This window comes from Oncorhynchus mykiss, chromosome 11 (assembly GCF_013265735.2).
Source record: "Oncorhynchus mykiss isolate Arlee chromosome 11, USDA_OmykA_1.1, whole genome shotgun sequence".
NCBI classification, from domain to species: Eukaryota; Metazoa; Chordata; class Actinopteri; order Salmoniformes; family Salmonidae; genus Oncorhynchus; species Oncorhynchus mykiss.
In genome coordinates this window covers 56432251-56449773 of record NC_048575.1, presented here as the reverse complement: position 1 = coordinate 56449773, position 17523 = coordinate 56432251, and the positions used below count along the sequence as shown (strand labels likewise).

General features: G+C 41.8%; 1 protein-coding gene across 4 annotated transcripts in view; it reads right to left on the bottom strand.

The window, feature by feature from the left end:
• Window positions 1–15116: 15116 nt before the first annotated feature.
• Window positions 15117–17523, bottom strand: part of LOC110536021 (anthrax toxin receptor 1) — a 48344-nt gene continuing 45937 nt past the window's right edge. For 3 of the 4 annotated variants that reach the window (XM_036935853.1, XM_036935854.1, XM_036935855.1), the window contains one exon: window positions 15117–16606. In XM_036935853.1, coding sequence (XP_036791748.1) covers window positions 16193–16606 — 414 coding nt within the window. In that variant the 3' untranslated portion in view covers window positions 15117–16192. The remainder of the gene's footprint in view (window positions 16607–17523) is intronic. The other variant, XR_005034682.1, reaches the window with a different exon arrangement.

Genomic DNA, 17523 nt, shown 5'->3' with positions numbered 1-17523 from the left:
ATAAAATAACAACAAGAGTATCTGAATTCTCCGGTGTGTGAGTTTTAATTCAGTCAATTTTCATGCAATCGATGTTCAAGTAATAATGATTGCTATCCTAAGTATTGAGTAACTATTTACGTTATTTTATACGCAAAAAGCCTACTAACAAGGACATAGGTAAGGTTTAAGGTAAGGTAAGTTGGAAAATCTCAATTGAGGTCATTTAGAAAATCTCAGTTGCATTTCCTTGATTCCTCGGGTTCTCTCCTCACCTCCCGCTCAAAACCCATTGGAGGAGGTCAGTATGAATGAACCTGACATTCCCTCTCTCTAAGCCTTCCTCCAATGGTCTTTGAGAAGGAGGCGAGGAGAGAGAGGACATGAGGAGTCAAGGAAATACAGTTTGTATTACTCTCTCTCCAAAGGAGAATCTAGACAGTCAACACACCCCATCACCAGTCTGCCTGCCTTCTACCCTCTACCTGCATCTGCTCCATCCCTATGGTTAGCCACCACCATTCATCTCAACAGCTACCTCAGGCAGAGGGAGATAAAAGGGAGGGGCACTGAAAATGTGAGGTGCCTCGAGGAGAAGAGCAGTGTGCGTGTGTGTCTCTGTCTCTGAAAAAAAATAAAGAATGTGTAGCCATAACACAGCTAAACAAACAAATGGCCCCTGGACGTCATGGACCAGTCGATGGAATGAATTCTCAGGTGTGTGTGTTTAAATTCAGTCAATTCAGAAATCTATGTAACATTAATAATGAATGCTATCTTAAGAATTTAGTAACAATTTACTTTATGAATTGAAACGGAATTGACTCATGTGTGAAAGGAAAGGGAGGGTGATCAAAACATAAACCAGACAACTCCTCTCCTCTTGTCCTTCCTGTGAGCTGGTCGGCTAATTTGACTCCATCTCTGGAATGGAAAAGAAAAACAACACATTCACGCATTACATAATATAACACCATAGAAGGTGAGATTTGTGTTGACAAATACTGCTTGTATAGTGTAGTTAGTGGCATAAATATTGGAGCAGTGTAGTAAAGTTGGGAACTCTTGCTGTTTACTCATGGAATTTGTATTTCAGATTAAAAAATATGATAGGCAAATATTTAGACAGCAAATTGTTGTTTCAGGGTATTTTCTAATCCAGAAACAACAGCTATAAACTTGCCTCATATTATTCCTTTGTACAGTGCATTCAGAAAGTATTCAGACCACTTTCCCTTTTCCACATTTTGTTATGTTACAGCCTTAATCTAAAATGGATGAAATAAAACATTTTCCTTATCAGTCTACAAACAATATCCCATCATGACAAAGTGAAAACAGGTTTTTAGACATTTTTGCAAATGTATTAAAAATAAAAAACAGAAATACCTTATTTACGTAAGTATTCAGGCGTTTTAATATGAGACTCGAAATTGAGCTCAGGTGCATCCTGTTTCCATTAATCATCCTTGAGATGTTTCTACAACTTGATTGCCTGTGGTAAATTCAATTGATTGGACATGATTTGGAAAGGCACAGTCGTCATCTATATAAGGTCCCACAGTTGACAGTGCATGTCAGAGCAAAAACCAAGCCATGAGGTTGAAGGAACTGTCCATAGAGTTCCGAGACAGGATTGTGTCCAGGCACAGATCTGGGGAAGGGTACCAAAAGATGTCTGCAGCATTGAAGTTCCCCAAGAATAAAGTGGCCTCCATCACTCTTAAATGGAAGAAGTTTAGAACCACCAAGACACTTCCCAGAGCTGGCCGCCCTGCCAAACTGTTAAATCGGGGGAGAAGGTCCTTGATCAGGGAGGTGACCAAGAACTCGATGGTCACTGACAGAGCTCCAGAATTCCTCTGTGGAGATGGGAGAACCTTCCAGAAGGACAACCATCTCTGCAGCACTCCACCAATCAGGCCGTTATGGCAGAGTGGCCAGACGGATGCCACTCCTCAGTAAAAGGAACATGATTGCCTGCTTGGAGTTTGCCAAAAGGCAACTAAAGGACTCTAAGATTATGGGAAACAAGATTCTCTGGTCTGATGAAACCACGATTGAAGTATTTGGCCTGAATACAAAGTGCCACGTCTGGAGGAAACCTGGCCCCATCCCTACGATGAAGCATGGTGGTGGCAGCATCATGAGGTGGAGATGTTTTATTGTGGCAGGGACTGGGAGACGAGATGAACAGAGAAAAGTACAGAGATATCCTTCATGAAAACCTGCTCCAGAGTGCTGTGGACCTCAGAATGGGGGGAATGTTCAACTTCCAACAGGACAATGACCCTAATCACACAGCCAAGACAACCCAGGAGTGGCTTCGGGACAAATCTCTGAATGTCCTTGAGTGGCCCAGCCAAAGCCTAGTCTTGAACCCGATAGAACATCTCTGGAGAGACCTGAAAATAACTGTGCACCCCATCCAACCTGACAGAGCTTGAGAGGATCTGCAGAGAAGAATGGGAGAAATCCCCAAATACAGTTGTGCCGAACTTGTACCACCCAAGAAGACTCAAGGCTGTAATCACTGCCAAAGGTGCTTCAACAAAGTACTGAGTAAAGGGTCTAAATACTTATGTAAATGTAATATTCCAGTATGTAATTTTTTATAATTGTGCAAAAATGTCTAAAAACCTGTTTTTGCTTTGTCGTTATGGGGTGTAGATTGATGGGAGGAAAAAAACTATTTAATCATTTTTAGAGTAAGGCTGTAACGGAACAAACTCTGGAAAAAGTCAAGAGATCTGAATACATTCCCCAATGCCCTGTATACTTCTAAAATGACCCACTTAACTGTCGCAATACCAATCACACTACCTGTGTTGTGGAAAAAAAAGACCATTGAATGACCAGCTGAGGAATTTTAACCTTGACCGCTGCTTTTCTTGCTGAGACAGCCTCTTCAGGGTTGGCACCAGGCTCATGGCAAAAATTGGTCTCTACCATCCTCCTTCCTGTGAGGATCAGATCCGGCTGCATCTCTCTCAATGGCTTGGAGGAGCCTCTGCTGAAATGAGTTGAGTTGATCTTGGGGCTGGTACATCTGATGATGCCTGGTGGGACGTTGTTCCTCTTCATTTCTCTCCATGGCCACATTCTGTTCAACAAGGTCCTCAGTGGTCACTTCCGTGAGGGCCATAATACTCTAACCAGGTCCTAGATCTAGAGGTGCTTCCTCCATTTATTCTACATAGAGATGAACATGATAAGCCAAATCATCACCTAGCATAACTAAAGTCATTAGATAGCTATCATGGACATGTCACCTACGGTACACACAGACACACACACACAGTTATCTGACCAAATGATCAGGGGTAGTTTCTACCATAATTTCTATTACTATATATCTGTCTTAAACACACACACACACTTCATTGGCTAGGTTAGCAAGCTAGCTAGCTAGCCACATCTACAACAAGCTCATTACTGAACTGATCTTGCAATCCTATTATCGTGGACATTGTCACCAAGCAGCATTTTTTGTGTTCATGTCCCTGTAGCTGTCAGCAGTTGTGTCAAAATGACACGGTTTTGAGGATACTTTTGAGGTATCTACACATGTGTGTAGATACCTGCATTCAGTATAGTTGCATAGCTGCACAAAATGTCATGCAGCATTGATGCAATGACACTGTCTTTGTGATCACGGCATTAGGCTGCGGGACCTAGAATGAGTGAACATGGGAAGATCATGAAACACACCGGGCCCGCAGTTTGCAATACATGCTAGTGTTGTCTGATAATGTTTTTAATGTAAGGAGTGTATGAGGTACAGCACACCACAGAAATGTATAACTTTTTTTCTTATTGCATTTGCCTTGTAATGTGTCACACTGGTCCATAGCCCGGACCTGCTGTGGAGTAACCTCTGTGATGGAAATCCAATAACTATTTATTTGCTTCCATGATAAAATCCTAAGTTCAAGTGCAGATGCGTCTGATGTGTAAGAATTGGTTGTATTGCAAGGCCCTCTTCAAAGAGCCAGAGTGGTAGCTTGATGTGTGAAGGAGGCTGTTTTTATCCTTCGGTTTGACATAGAGGGTAGTGTGAAATGAATTGTCAAAAATTGCATGTGTCTAGAAAATGTATCTTGGCAGGGTCCCATTCCAAACTGAAGTTAATAGAATCAAACAATCAAACAATAGAATCAATAGAATCAAACAATAGAATCAAGCCCTATCATTCTTGTTCAGCTTTAGTTCTGATAACTGATGAAATTACCTGTGTTTCTTAGGTAGGTAGATGTCTGATGTGGAAATCAATTAAATTAGACAAATGTTCGGATAGAAAGTCATTAATTGCCACAATTGGATGTCCAGGGGGAAACTCCTGGTAATCCTTTTGTGCTTTTGGTAAAACATTTATAATGGCCGTGGTGGGCTGCTTGTTGGTGAGGTAACCCCACTCCCTGTCAGTCAGATAGCCTGCCTCATGAGCTCTGCTGAGAAAAAAATTAATGTTGGTTTTATACACACAGGTAGGGTCACCTTTGAGTTTGCGGTAAGAGTAAGTGACAGTGCAGTTGGAAACATATTTTGTATTTTCATTAGCAACAAATAATTGAACAGCATCTCTCTCCACAAGTTGGCAAAACATATCAATAGCCAAGTTATTTACAGGGTGGTCGAATGTGCTCTTTGATCTGAATACTGGATGGTTATCGTCATTAGCATTTCAGACCTCAAGAGGTAATTCAGCTTAATGGAATAAAAAAAACTTGAAAAGTTCTACCTTGGTTTGAAAGGTGTTGGTTCTCTGTGTAGGGACAAAGGAAAGTCCCTTGCTAAACATAGTCTCTTCATCTTCACTGAGAGTATCAGCAGACAGGTTGACTAGTAGTGGGTCTGGACCCTGTTCGCGCCGTGCTGGTTGCGTCTGCGTGGTGCCCTTGCCTCTTCTCCTTCTCCTCCTGTGTTTTTTGAGCCCCTGGTCTGGTAGCGATGGTAAAGTTTGGTCAACCAAGTAGAGAGATCAAAAAATAATGATCTGCATCAGATTGAGGGCAATTCTTATGCACTAGATTCAAAGGTTTGGATGTCATATCTAAAACGGATCTGTTTAGATAGGGAGGAAGTTTTAGGTTTCTGTCTGGGTACCAGTAAGTTCCTTCTGTGTGAGGTCAATGACAAGGACAGTTAGGTCCAGAGAAGCCTTATTAAGGATCTCCCACCATTTAGTGCAATACTACAACAGTGGGTTGTGTCGGACCACTGTAGGCTCTTTCTGTTTTCAGAGTCCTCTCTGTATTATTTTAGTGCGCACATACTAACTAAGAGTGGAACCATGAAGAAATTGCCTTGACTTCTTTTGGGACAGAAACTTGAGTTTGCAGGTGATATCATCAGTAGTCACAGATGGAGCATAGAGGGTCCCATCGCACGGAAAAAGGATTGTAACAATGTCTTCTTTTGTAAAAGTACACTATATATGTGTAACAGTGCCTCTTCAACCTCAGGAGGCTGAATAATTTTGGCTTGACACCTAAAACCCTCACAAAAGTTTACAGATGCACAATTGAGAGCATCCAAGCTGTATCACCTTTTGGTATGGCAACTGCACCTCCCGCAACCGCAAGATTCTCCGGAGGGTGGTGCGGTCTGCCCAATGCATCACCTGGGAAAAACTAACTACCCTCCAGGACACCTACAGCACCCGATGTCATAGAAAGGCCAAAAAGATAATCAAGGACAACAACCACCCGAGCCACTGCCTGTTCACCCCACTATCATCCAGAAGGCGAGGTCACTAAAGGTGTATCAAAGCTGAGACCGAGACACAGAAAAACAGCTTCTATCTCAAGGCCATTAGACTGTTAAATAGCAATCACTAGCACTTTAGAGGCTGCTGCCCTATATACATAGACTTGAAATCACTGGCCAATTTAATAATGGAACACTAGTCACTTTAGTAATGTTTACATATTTTACATTACTCATATCATATGTACGTATTCTATTCTATTCTACTGTATTTTAGTCTATGCCCCTCGGACATTGCTCGTCCAAATATTTATATATTCTTAATTCCATTCCTTCACTTTAGATTTGTGTCTATTGTTGTGAAATTGTTACATATTACTTGTTAGATACTACTGCACTGTTGGAGCTATAAACAATAATTTCGCTACACCCGTAATAACATCTGCTAAACATGTGTATGTGACCAATACAATTTGATTTGATTTGTGGACACCCCTTCAAAGAGGTGGATTCAACTATTTCAGCCACACCCTTTGCTAAAATCAAGGATACAGCCATGCAATCTCCATAGACAAAAATTGGCAGTAGAATGGCCTTACTGAGCTCAGTGACTTTCAACGTGGCACCGTCATAGGATGCCACCTTTCCAAGTCAGGTCGTTAAATTTATGCCATGCTAAAGCTGCCCCGGTCAACTGTAAGTGCTGTTAGTGTGGAAATGTCTAGGAGCAACAACGTCTCAGGCGCAAAGTGGTAGGCCACACAAGCTCACAGAACGGAACCGCCGAGTGCTGAAAATTGTCTGTCCTCGGTTGCAACACTCACTACTGTCATGACGTTGGCCTCTTTTCTTATAGCAAGCCCCATCCCCCTCTCCCTGCCTCCCCCTTGCCTCCTTCAACTAGGTTGCTGTGGTCAGAGAGGTCGGAATTTCTGAGGATCTCCTTATGGACACAGTATAGAGAGAGTAGATTTTCATGGAGAACAAAGGAAATCCTTCCACCTCACAGAACTTGAGGTACGAACAAATTTCATGTTCCGAAGAAAGTATAAAAGATCGGTGAAGAATCCAGCTACGAATTGGTCCGTTTGTCACAACTTGGGGAAGCTCATGGGAGACGGTGTGGCCACATTACCATAACGCTGTTTATATAATAGCCTCAGGTATGAGGTTGAATGAGTGAGGATGATACTGTTTGTATAATTGTGTAATATGATTGTGGACTGTTTAATGAAGAAAAATACAATTCCCTTTTGATTTGAACTAAATCAGAGGACCGCCCCTGAGCCCAGTTAGGGTCAGGCCTCCTGGGACAGCCCTTTTTCAGCCCTTCCGAATAAAACCCTAACTCGGGTTTTCAATCAGCAGACCGAGCTTACCTCAATTACGAGATGGCTAAAGGTTGCAGACCATGTTTTTCTCCGTTAGGGGAGACAAAGGTTGTAGACAATTGCTGAATCTTTTAACCATACCACGTGGTTAAACTCTTAGACTATCGATACCGACAGAATAGAATAAGAAATGAATGAATGTCACTCTGAACCATCCACTATAACCACGACAGAGAGAGAGAGGGAGAGAGACGGACAATTCTACAAAATAAATGAACTTTTCACCAGCGATCAAGATGACACACTGAGCGTAAATATATATATATATATATATTGATTGCAGTTGTTCCCGAATGAGTGAGCGTTCATGTGCAAAGGATTAACATTTCAATTGTTATAATTATCACTCTGTAGTGACTTCTTAGTCGACCCCCACTTCTCCTTTTGTCTAACAAGCAGCCATGCCGGTTTAGCCCACTAAGGCACATTCTCATTTCATGTAACCACATTTACCATATTTAATGTTTGTTTATGCATTTCTGTGAATTACTTAGTTAGTAATAAATAAATGATTTAAGACAATTGATGTATGGATGACTCATAGTGAAGACTGAGTTCGAGCAGATTTACCTAACGTGAGGTAAAGTAAATAATTAATTAATCAGAAGAAAAGTTATTTTAGGAAATTATTACTTTGTAATCTGAATATTTTTCCTTGGTGCCCCGACTTCCTAGTAATTACGGTTACATGATTAATCGGTCTAATCGCGTAATAACTCATTGCAGAGAATCTTTGATAAAACCTATCAGTCTTCAGTTAATGATAGCAAAGACACGACACTTCCGAGTTCCAAAGGTACAGGGGGGCAGGCAGGCTCGAGGTCTGAGGAGACCTCTAAACAATTCAGATCAAGTCTGAGAAATGTAAGTTTGTAATGTTGTCTACCCGGCCAAAAACGGAGTCTGCAAGAGCAGGCCACTGCAAGCCCGTGCCCTCTCCTGATTTACCCCCGCCACTGGATGATGCGGCAAATGTCGGCCCCACGGGGACACTGACTGTGTAGCTGCTATAATCCATGATGAGCACCCTCTATACCAATCTCAGGTCAGAAATATCAATGGTCAAAGACAAGCTTAAAAATCTATTGAGAACATACAGAATAAGCTTGACGCACACGGAAAGGCCTTATCGGAGCTCGAGCGCGGTGCTACAGACCACAGCACTCGCATTAGCGAGTTAGAGGCTAACGTTGGCTCATTAACAACTAGGGTCGCATACCTCGACAATAGATGGAAAGTAGAATGCGGAGGAACAACATTCGTCTTCTGGGAATACCGGAGGGAGTGGAGGGCCCAAGACCGACAGAGTTCATGGCCCAGCTGCTTCAGGAGCTGCTCGGCCTGGCTGAGAAGCCGCTGCTAGACAGGGTCCACCACACCCTGCATAGCCGACCCCGGGATGGAGAACCCCCGTGACCATTTGTCATCGGGGTGCATTTCTTTCATATCCGCATCTCCTCTCCTCTACAAGGGTAAAAGAGTCTTGATATTTGCGGACTACACCACGGCTGTGGCTAAGAAGCGGGTTAGCTTCGGAGCTGTGAAGCACCAGCTATGTGCCTGCCCGGGCGGGAAGTTCAGCCTCATCTACCCTACCCTTCTGAGACTGATTTTACCGGACGGCTCCACGCACAGATTCGAGGACCCGGCTCTAGCAGCCGATTTCATCAACAAGAACGTGAAAGCGGCTGTTGTACCGCATGTTGTGTAACAAATGGTTGGTTAGCTGGTCTTGTTAGCAGGCTAGTTAGCAGGCCAGCTGGCAGACTGGTTATGATAGCGTAACCAACTTTTCTGGGTTCATTGACACTTGAATGTCGTTATTTTTTCTTTTCATTACCAACCCATGTTGGTGAGTATACAGTTGCCTCCCCACTATAATGTGATACAATGCAGATATGCATATATTTATATATATATATATATATATTCTTTATTCCACTCACTTTATTGCTTGTTATTTGTATCATTACTATTTTACTTTGTTCTAAGCCGCCTCAAATGCCAATATCTGGCTGTTTTCATGGTTCAGTTGCAGTTTTTCCACTTTTATTGCTCTTAAATCACTCTTAACCGAGGTTAGTTTTCCTTAGACTCTATGCATGGCTGGTTTACTCTTGTTAATTGGTCACAAATCTCAGGTAGCACGGTGTAAGAGTTATCATGCTTTACTCAAAACTTTTTTTTGCATTTAGGGTTTTGCTAGCATCTCAGTTGGGGAGATGCTTTGGCAAGGGAGGTTGTGAGGGAAGTGGTTTTTCCCTCTTTATTTGTATATAGTTTTTATATGTTTTTTGCGCTTTGTTGCTTGTCTTTGTTTTTTAAATTTGCTCTATTAGGGTCAACTAGACTTGCAGCTGTAATTGCTGCAAAAGGTGTCTCTACAAAGTATTGACTTTCGGGGTGAATAGTTATGCAGTCTCTAGTTTTAATTTTTTTGTCTTGTTTCTTGTTTGTTTCACAATAAAAACATTTGCATCTTCAAAGTGGTAGGCATGTTGTGTAAATCAAATGATACAACCCCTCAAAAAAATCTATTTTAATTCCAGGTTGTAAAGGCAACAAAATAGGAAAAATGCCCAGGGGTGAATACTTTTGCAAGCCACTGTAGTTCCATCAAGTGTGTTTACGTAAGACTCATTATCTCCTACTGGCAAGAGGAAGTGTTACATAATACCACTGGTGCATTAAATCTTTTGTCCCATAGACTGCCTAAGACTTACATGCTGACCACACCGCTCACGTTGTGTGTGCGAGCATTGCAATATAAATGAACACATACAGGTTATTCAATCATTGCACCCACACTGCTCGCACGCGTCAACGAGTGTGTGCGTAACCAGGAACTTGGTTCTATTTGTGACGCTTGACACGCTGCAAGTTCTGCCTCTCCCATCTCCTCATTGGTTTTTATGTACAAATCTCTCCAGGATCTTTGATGGTATACTGAGGATAGATGCAGGCCTATAATTCCCAGGGTCAGACTTTATCCCTTTATACAGAGGTATAACTTTAGCTTGTTTCGTCCCACGTGGGTGATTGAAAGATGAACTGAGGTCCACATTCCAGTCCAGTTGGTGGTGGTAATACACCTTAAAGTTGATTGCCAACCACCATATAAAGTCCAAAGAAGGAAAATAAGCCTGAAGGAGGAGAGATTGAGTTTATTATTTATTATTTTTACAGGGACAGTGCACATTAATCAACGTTTCAGTAAAAGTGCCGGTTTTAGCCAGCCGGCTAATTTTCAACCGCAGTCCCTGGGCAGGTGGACTTCAGTTCATCTTTCAAATAAACCCTTTTATCTGTGGATTAATTGTAAGAGTAGAGAAACTTCAGGTCAAATAACAACCCAATGATTATATCCCAGGATAAATTCGCTAGCAACAGCAAGCTACAGTGCCTTGCGAAAGTATTCGGCCCCCTTGAACTTTGCGACCTTTTGCCACATTTCAGGCTTCAAACATAAAGATATAAAACTATTTTTTTGTGAAGAATCAACATCAAGTGGGACACAATCATGAAGTGGAACGACATTTATTGGATATTTCAAACTTTTTTAACAAATCAAAAACTGAAAAATTGGGCGTGCAAAATTATTCAGCCCCTTTACTTTCAGTGCAGCAAACTCTCTCCAGAAGTTCAGTGAGGATCTCTGAATGATCCAATGTTGACCTAAATGACTAATGATGATAAATACAATCCACCTGTGTGTAATCAAGTCTCCGTATAAATGCACCTGCACTGTGATATTCTCAGAGGTCCGTTAAAAGCGCAGAGAGCATCATGAAGAACAAGGAACACACCAAGCAGGTCCGAGATACTGTTGTGAAGAAGTTTAAAGCCGGATTTGGATACAAAAAGATTTCCCAAGCTTTAAACATCCCAAGGAGCACTGTGCAAGCGATAATATTGAAATGGAAGGAGTATCAGACCACTGCAAATCTACCAAGACCTGGCCGTCCCTCTAAACTTTCAGCTCATACAAGGAGAAGACTGATCAGAGATGCAGCCAAGAGGCCCATGATCACTCTGGATGAACTGCAGAGATCTACAGCTGAGGTGGGAGACTCTGTCCATAGGACAACAATCAGTCGTATATTGCACAAATCTGACCTTTATGGAAGAGTCGCAAGAAGAAAGACATTTCTTAAAGATATCCATAAAAAGTGTTGTTTAAAGTTTGCCACAAGCCACCTGGGAGACACACCAAACATGTGGAAGAAGGTGCTCTGGTCAGATGAAACCAAAATTGAACTTTTTGGCAACAATGCAAAACGTTATGTTTGGCGTAAAAGCAGCACAGCTGAACACACCATCCCCACTGTCAAACATGGTGGTGGCAGCATCATGGTTTGGGCCTGCTTTTCTTCAGCAGGGACAGGGAAGATGGTTAAAATTGATGGGAAGATGGATGGAGCCAAATACAGGACCATTCTGGAAGAAAACCTGATGGAGTCTGCAAAAGACCTGAGACTGGGACGGAGATTTGTCTTCCAACAAGACAATGATCCAAAACATAAAGCAAAATCTACAATGGAATGGTTCAAAAATAAACATATCCAGGTGTTAGAATGGCCAAGTCAAAGTCCAGACCTGAATCCAATCGAGAATCTGTGGAAAGAACTGAAAACTGCTGTTCACAAATGCTCTCCATCCAACCTCACTGAGCTCGAGCTGTTTTGCAAGGAGGAATGGGAAAAAATGTCAGTCTCTCGATGTGCAAAACTGATAGAGACATACCCCAAGCGACTTACAGCTGTAATCGCAGCAAAAGGTAGCGCTACAAAGTATTAACTTAAGGGGGCTGAATAATTTTGCACTCCCAATTTTTCAGTTTTTGATTTGTTAAAAAAGTTTGAAATATCCAATAAATGTCGTTCCACTTCATGATTGTGTCCCACTTGTTGTTGATTCTTCACAAAAAAATACAGTTTTATATCTTTATGTTTGAAGCCTGAAATGTGGCAAAAGGTCGCAAAGTTCAAGGGGGCCGAATACTTTCACAAGGCACTGTATTTAGCTAAATTGCAATACTTTTTTAATGCTTTTTGACCTGTCCCCAAATTAATGTAGTTGGTTCAGAGTTCGTTTTGATATTTCAACCTGCGTGTTCTGATCAGGTGTGAGTGGACAAAATCATCAGGCGCACGATGGCGCGAGCGGTCTAGTCAGCATGTTAGTATCAATGGGTGAAGTCGTCATAGCCTGGTTTAGAGGCTTACCATCAATACACTATGGTCTTTTTGGTCAAGAAATTGTAAGGAGCAACAATGACAAAATACCATGTGAACCCTGAAAGGCACAGCTTGAAGAATCTACTGTAAGGCCAAGGATATGTTTGTCAGCAATTTTATTGATTCAATTTACACTACCAAAGGTATGTGGACACCTGCTCTTCGAACATCTCATTCCAAAATCATGGAGATTAATATGGAGTTGGTCGTCTAGAATGGCATTGTATGCTATAGCATTAAGATTTCCCTTCACTGGAACTAAGAGGCCTAGCCCGAACCATGAAACAGCCCCAGACCATTATTACTCCTTCACCAAACATTACAGTTGACACTATGCATTAGGGCAGGTAGCGTATTTGTCCGTCAGACTGCCAGATGGTGAAGCATGATCCATCACTCTAGAGAATCTAATTTCCACTGCTCTAGAGTCCAATAGCAGCAAGCTTTACACCACTCCAGCCGATGCTTGCATTGATGCTGCTCAGCCATGGAAACCCATGGAAACCCATTTAATGAAGCTCCCGATGAGCAGTTCTTGTGCTTATGTTTCTTCCAGATGCAGTTTGGAACTCTTTAGTGAGTTTTGCAACTCAGTAGTGGGTGTTGCATCCATGGACAGACAATTTTTTACACGCTTCAGCACTTGGTGGCCCCATTCTGTGAGCTTGTGTGGCCTACCACTTCGTGGCTGAGCTGTTGTTGTTCCTAGACCTTTCCACTTCACAATAACAGCACTTACAGTTGACCAGGGAAACTCTAGCGGGGCAGAAATTTGACTGACTTGTTAAGGTGACATCCTATGACGATGCCACGTTGAAAGTCACTGAGCTCTTCAGTAAGGCCATTCTCGTGCCAATGTTTGTCTATCAAGATTGCATGGCTCTGTTAGCAACGGGTGTGGCTGAAATATCCATATCCACTCATTTGAAGGGGTGTCCACAAACTTTTGTATATATAGCATATACAAAATGAAACCCAACTATGTCACATTAACCATTGATACTGCTGACAGGAATTTCATATAATTGTGAGGACTTGTTTGCACACATTTACGTTCATTTATTTGCAATAATGAATTTGTTCACTGTGACAACCATACTCCAATGCTGAGTGAACAATACAAAGACACAGACATTTGTACACAATGTATAAAAAAAAATGTTATGAATGATAAACTAACAAACACCCATTAATTAATCAAACACTGTTACATGCATTAACAAATTACTTAAACCACGGGAATGTAATTGCTCTCAGATAACATTGTGTTTTTAATTAAAGCCCCCATGCAGTCTTTTGAATTTTATATCATCAATGTATGTCTAATAAATCACTGTGTGTTTATTGAAAATAACTCCAAATATACAGTACCAGTCAAACGTTTGGAAATACCTACATACACTATTCAAGGGTTTCTCTTTATTTTTACTATTTTCTACATTGTAGAATAATAGCAAAAACATCAAACTATGAAATAACATATGGAATCATGTAGTAACCAAAAAAAAAATATTAAAACAAATAAAAATATATTTGAAATTCCTAAAAAAGTAGCCAGACTTTACCTTAATGACATCTTTGCACACTCTTGGCATTCTCTGAACCAGCTTCACATGGAATGCTTTTACAAACCTCTTGAAGGAGTTCCCACATATGCTGAGCACTTGTTGGCTGCTTTTCCTTCACTCTGCAGTCCAACTCATCCCAAACCATCTCAATTGGGTTGAGGTCAGGTGATTGTGCAGGCCAGGTCATCTGATGCAGCACTCCATCACTCTCCTTCTTGGTCAAATAGCCCTTACACAGCCTGGAGGTGTGTTGGGTCATTGTCCTGTTCAAAAACAAACAATAGTCCCACTAAGTGCAAATCAGAAGGGATGGCATATGGCTGCAGAATGCTGTGGTAGCCATGCTGGTTATGTGTGCCTTGAGTTCTAAATAAATCGCTGACAGTGTCACCAACAAAGCACCCCCACACAATCACGCCTCTTCCATGCTTCACCGTGGGAACCACACACGCAGAGATCATCCATTCACCTACTCTGCGTCTCATAAAGACACGGAGGTTGGAACCAAAAATCTAAAATTTGGACTCATCAGACCAAAGAACAGATTTCCACCAGTCTAATGTCCATTGCTTGTGTTTCTTGGCCCAAGCAAGTCTCGTCTTCTTGTTCAGTAGTGGTTTCTTTGCAGCAATTCGACCATGAAGGTCTTATTCACGCAGTCTCCTCTTAACAGTTGATGTTGAGATCTGTCTGTTACTTGAACTCTGTGATGCATTTATTTGGTCTGCGATCTGAGGTGCAATTAACTCTAATGAACTTATCCTCTGCAGCAGAGGTGACTCTGGGTCTTCCTTTCCTCTGGCGTCCCCATGAGAGCCAGTTTCATCATAACCCTTGATGGTTTTTGCGACTGCACTTGAGGAACCTTTCAAAGTTCTTAATTTTTCACATTGACTTAAAGTAATGACGGACTGGCGTTTCTCTTTGCTTATTTTAGCTGTTCTTGCCGTAATATGGACTTGGCCTTTTACGAAATAGGGCTATCTTCTGTATTCCACCCCTACCTTGTCACAACACAACTGATTGGCACAAACGCATTAAGGAAAGTAATTCCACAAATTAACAAGGCACATCTGTTAATTGAAATGCATTGCATGTGACTACATCATGAAGCTGGTTGAGAGAATGCCTTTGACAGCTTTGCACTCTTGGCAAAGGGTGGCTACTTTGAAGAATCTCAAATATATTTTGATTTGTTTAACACTTTTTTTGGTTACTACATGATTCCATGTGTTATTTAATAGTTTTGATGTCTTCACTATTATTCTACAATGTAGAAAATAGTAAACAAAGAAAAACCCTGGAATAACTAGGTGTGTCCAAGCTTTTGACTGGTACTGTATGTTCTATCATGTATTTCCCTGAGCCTCCTTTTGCCATTGAAATGCTCAGACTGATCGTGTGGGTGTGTAGATAAAAAAAAAAAGGTTTATCAGTTCTTACACAAAAAGGACATTATAATCATTTCAGAGTGTACTTTCGACATTAGTGTAGAATACTAAAAATACAAAAAAAAAACTGGAAAAATCACATTAACTACACTGCCCATTTTTAAAGGCTCAATAAGGCACTAAATCATCCTCTATGCTGACGTTATGCATACCTGCCATTGACTTGACAATTGTGCAGTGCAGCAGGGTGATTGGCACTGGGACGTTGGGATTCATTGAGATATTACATTTACTGGATTTAGTTTGGCTAATCTCTAAAGAAAACTACCACTGGCAAAAAATCATTCCGCTGCTCATAATAACTAATTTGTCTGTGAGAAACAAATATTAAATGTATAAAATTCAGACTGATACATTATTGGAATGTCATTTGGAGACATCTCTCCATTCTTTTCTGAATATAATACCTAATATAATACCAACTCTCTAGAACCTTAATTTTTTTGAAAAAGAGGCAAACATCCAACACTTGGCTTTGCTTTGTCACGATGATATCCATCCATTCTTGTTGGTTCTAGAATGGAAGAGATGAGCTTAGCCCTCATGACCTTGACAAGGTAACAGACCTGGCCATCTATGGACAACATAGACGTATTTCTATGAGGAAAGCTGTCCATCAGGAGACGTCTGTAGAACCTTAAGTACAACTTATCTTTGTACTGTTGACCTAGATGTGTACATGGGCCACTGTAGACAAATAGTTGACAGGTCATCAGCTGGTTGTTTGTGGTGTGAGCCACACAGATATCCTGACTGGCAGTGGAATGAGGGGACAGTCAAAGACTTAGGGGAGACAGGACAAATTCCTGTTGATCTTCCTTGTCCTAGTCATCCCGTGTCCCTCTCTCTTCCAATCACTACTGAGGATCTACAGATGGGCATGGTGGTGGGCGGGTAGGAGGTGGTGGCAGGGAGCCTCGTCCTGGTGGAGGGGGTAGAGCGCCGGTTGGGGATGCAGGTGGTGGAGGGGAGGGGGGGCACATAGGAGGAGGGGATATATACAGAGTGGTTGGAGGAAGGGCTCGAGTTGGAGGAGGAGTGTAAGGTGGAGGTGTAATGGTAAAAAAAGGAGGGGGTGTTGAGGGCAGTGTGGAGGTGGAGGATGGTGAAGGGGATGCTGGGGGGCTGTTGGGGGGAGGGGGGAGCATGCCTTGGGGAGGCGGTGGACTAGATCCTCTTGGAGGTGTGTAGATGGGGGCTGAGTGATGGTTGTAGTGGGGGTAGCGAGGAGAAGGATTGAATTTGACCCGGGTGAAGTTCATGCATCGGCCCTGAAACGTAAGACAGAGACAAGGTGAGAAAAACGCAATGTACTACTTCTGAATCCACTGGTCTGTTGTAGCGGTGGTGTGCTTCATAGTAAAAGGCATTAAAAAGGTATGCATTATCCAGTCTCCATACATATCTAAAGCCCTGTTTATATCTGCCGCTAACATGAGTCCTTCATCTTGCCCATTTATACTTATAAGATCTGATCAAAATCAGTTCCCAATGTGTCTTTTAACTACACCTGACAAAAATTGTGGGCACATCAGAATGAGGACAAGATCAGGGCAAATGACGCATGTTAGAACCAGGTATAAAAGTGGCTTGAGAGACAGAGCTCAGGATTAAAATTAGGAAAGTCAGTCACATTGATGTTCCACAGACACCAGTGACAAGACACATCACAGGAGGTTGGTAAAACCTTAAATTGGGAAGGACGGGCTCGTGGTAATGGCTGGAGCGGAATCAGTAGAATGGTATCAAATACGTCAAGCACGTTTGCTGCCATTCCATTCGCGCCGTTCCAGCCATTATTATGAGCTGTCCTCCCCTCAGCAGCCTCCACTGACACACTTTTATTTTATTGCTTTGTCAGGTGAGCTGGTCAGTTGAATTTGCTGTTAAATAAAATAAATCTGGAGGCATAACAACGTGGAATGGACTGATTGCTACACTAGATGTTCCTACATTATGGCAACCAACCATGTACATTGTCCGTCGTCTACACTTCTGTTTCATATCGCTGGGTTGGGGAGACAAACACACATTCTCTGATTCCCCTCATGATTCATGTCTGCATAGTGTCAGCGCTAAATCCAAAGAAATATCCTTGCTGCAAAAAAAAATTCTAAAAAGAAGATATTTGTGATGCTATCCCATGCTAAACAATGTCAAAGTCCTAATCCTTAAAAGGACAAAGATC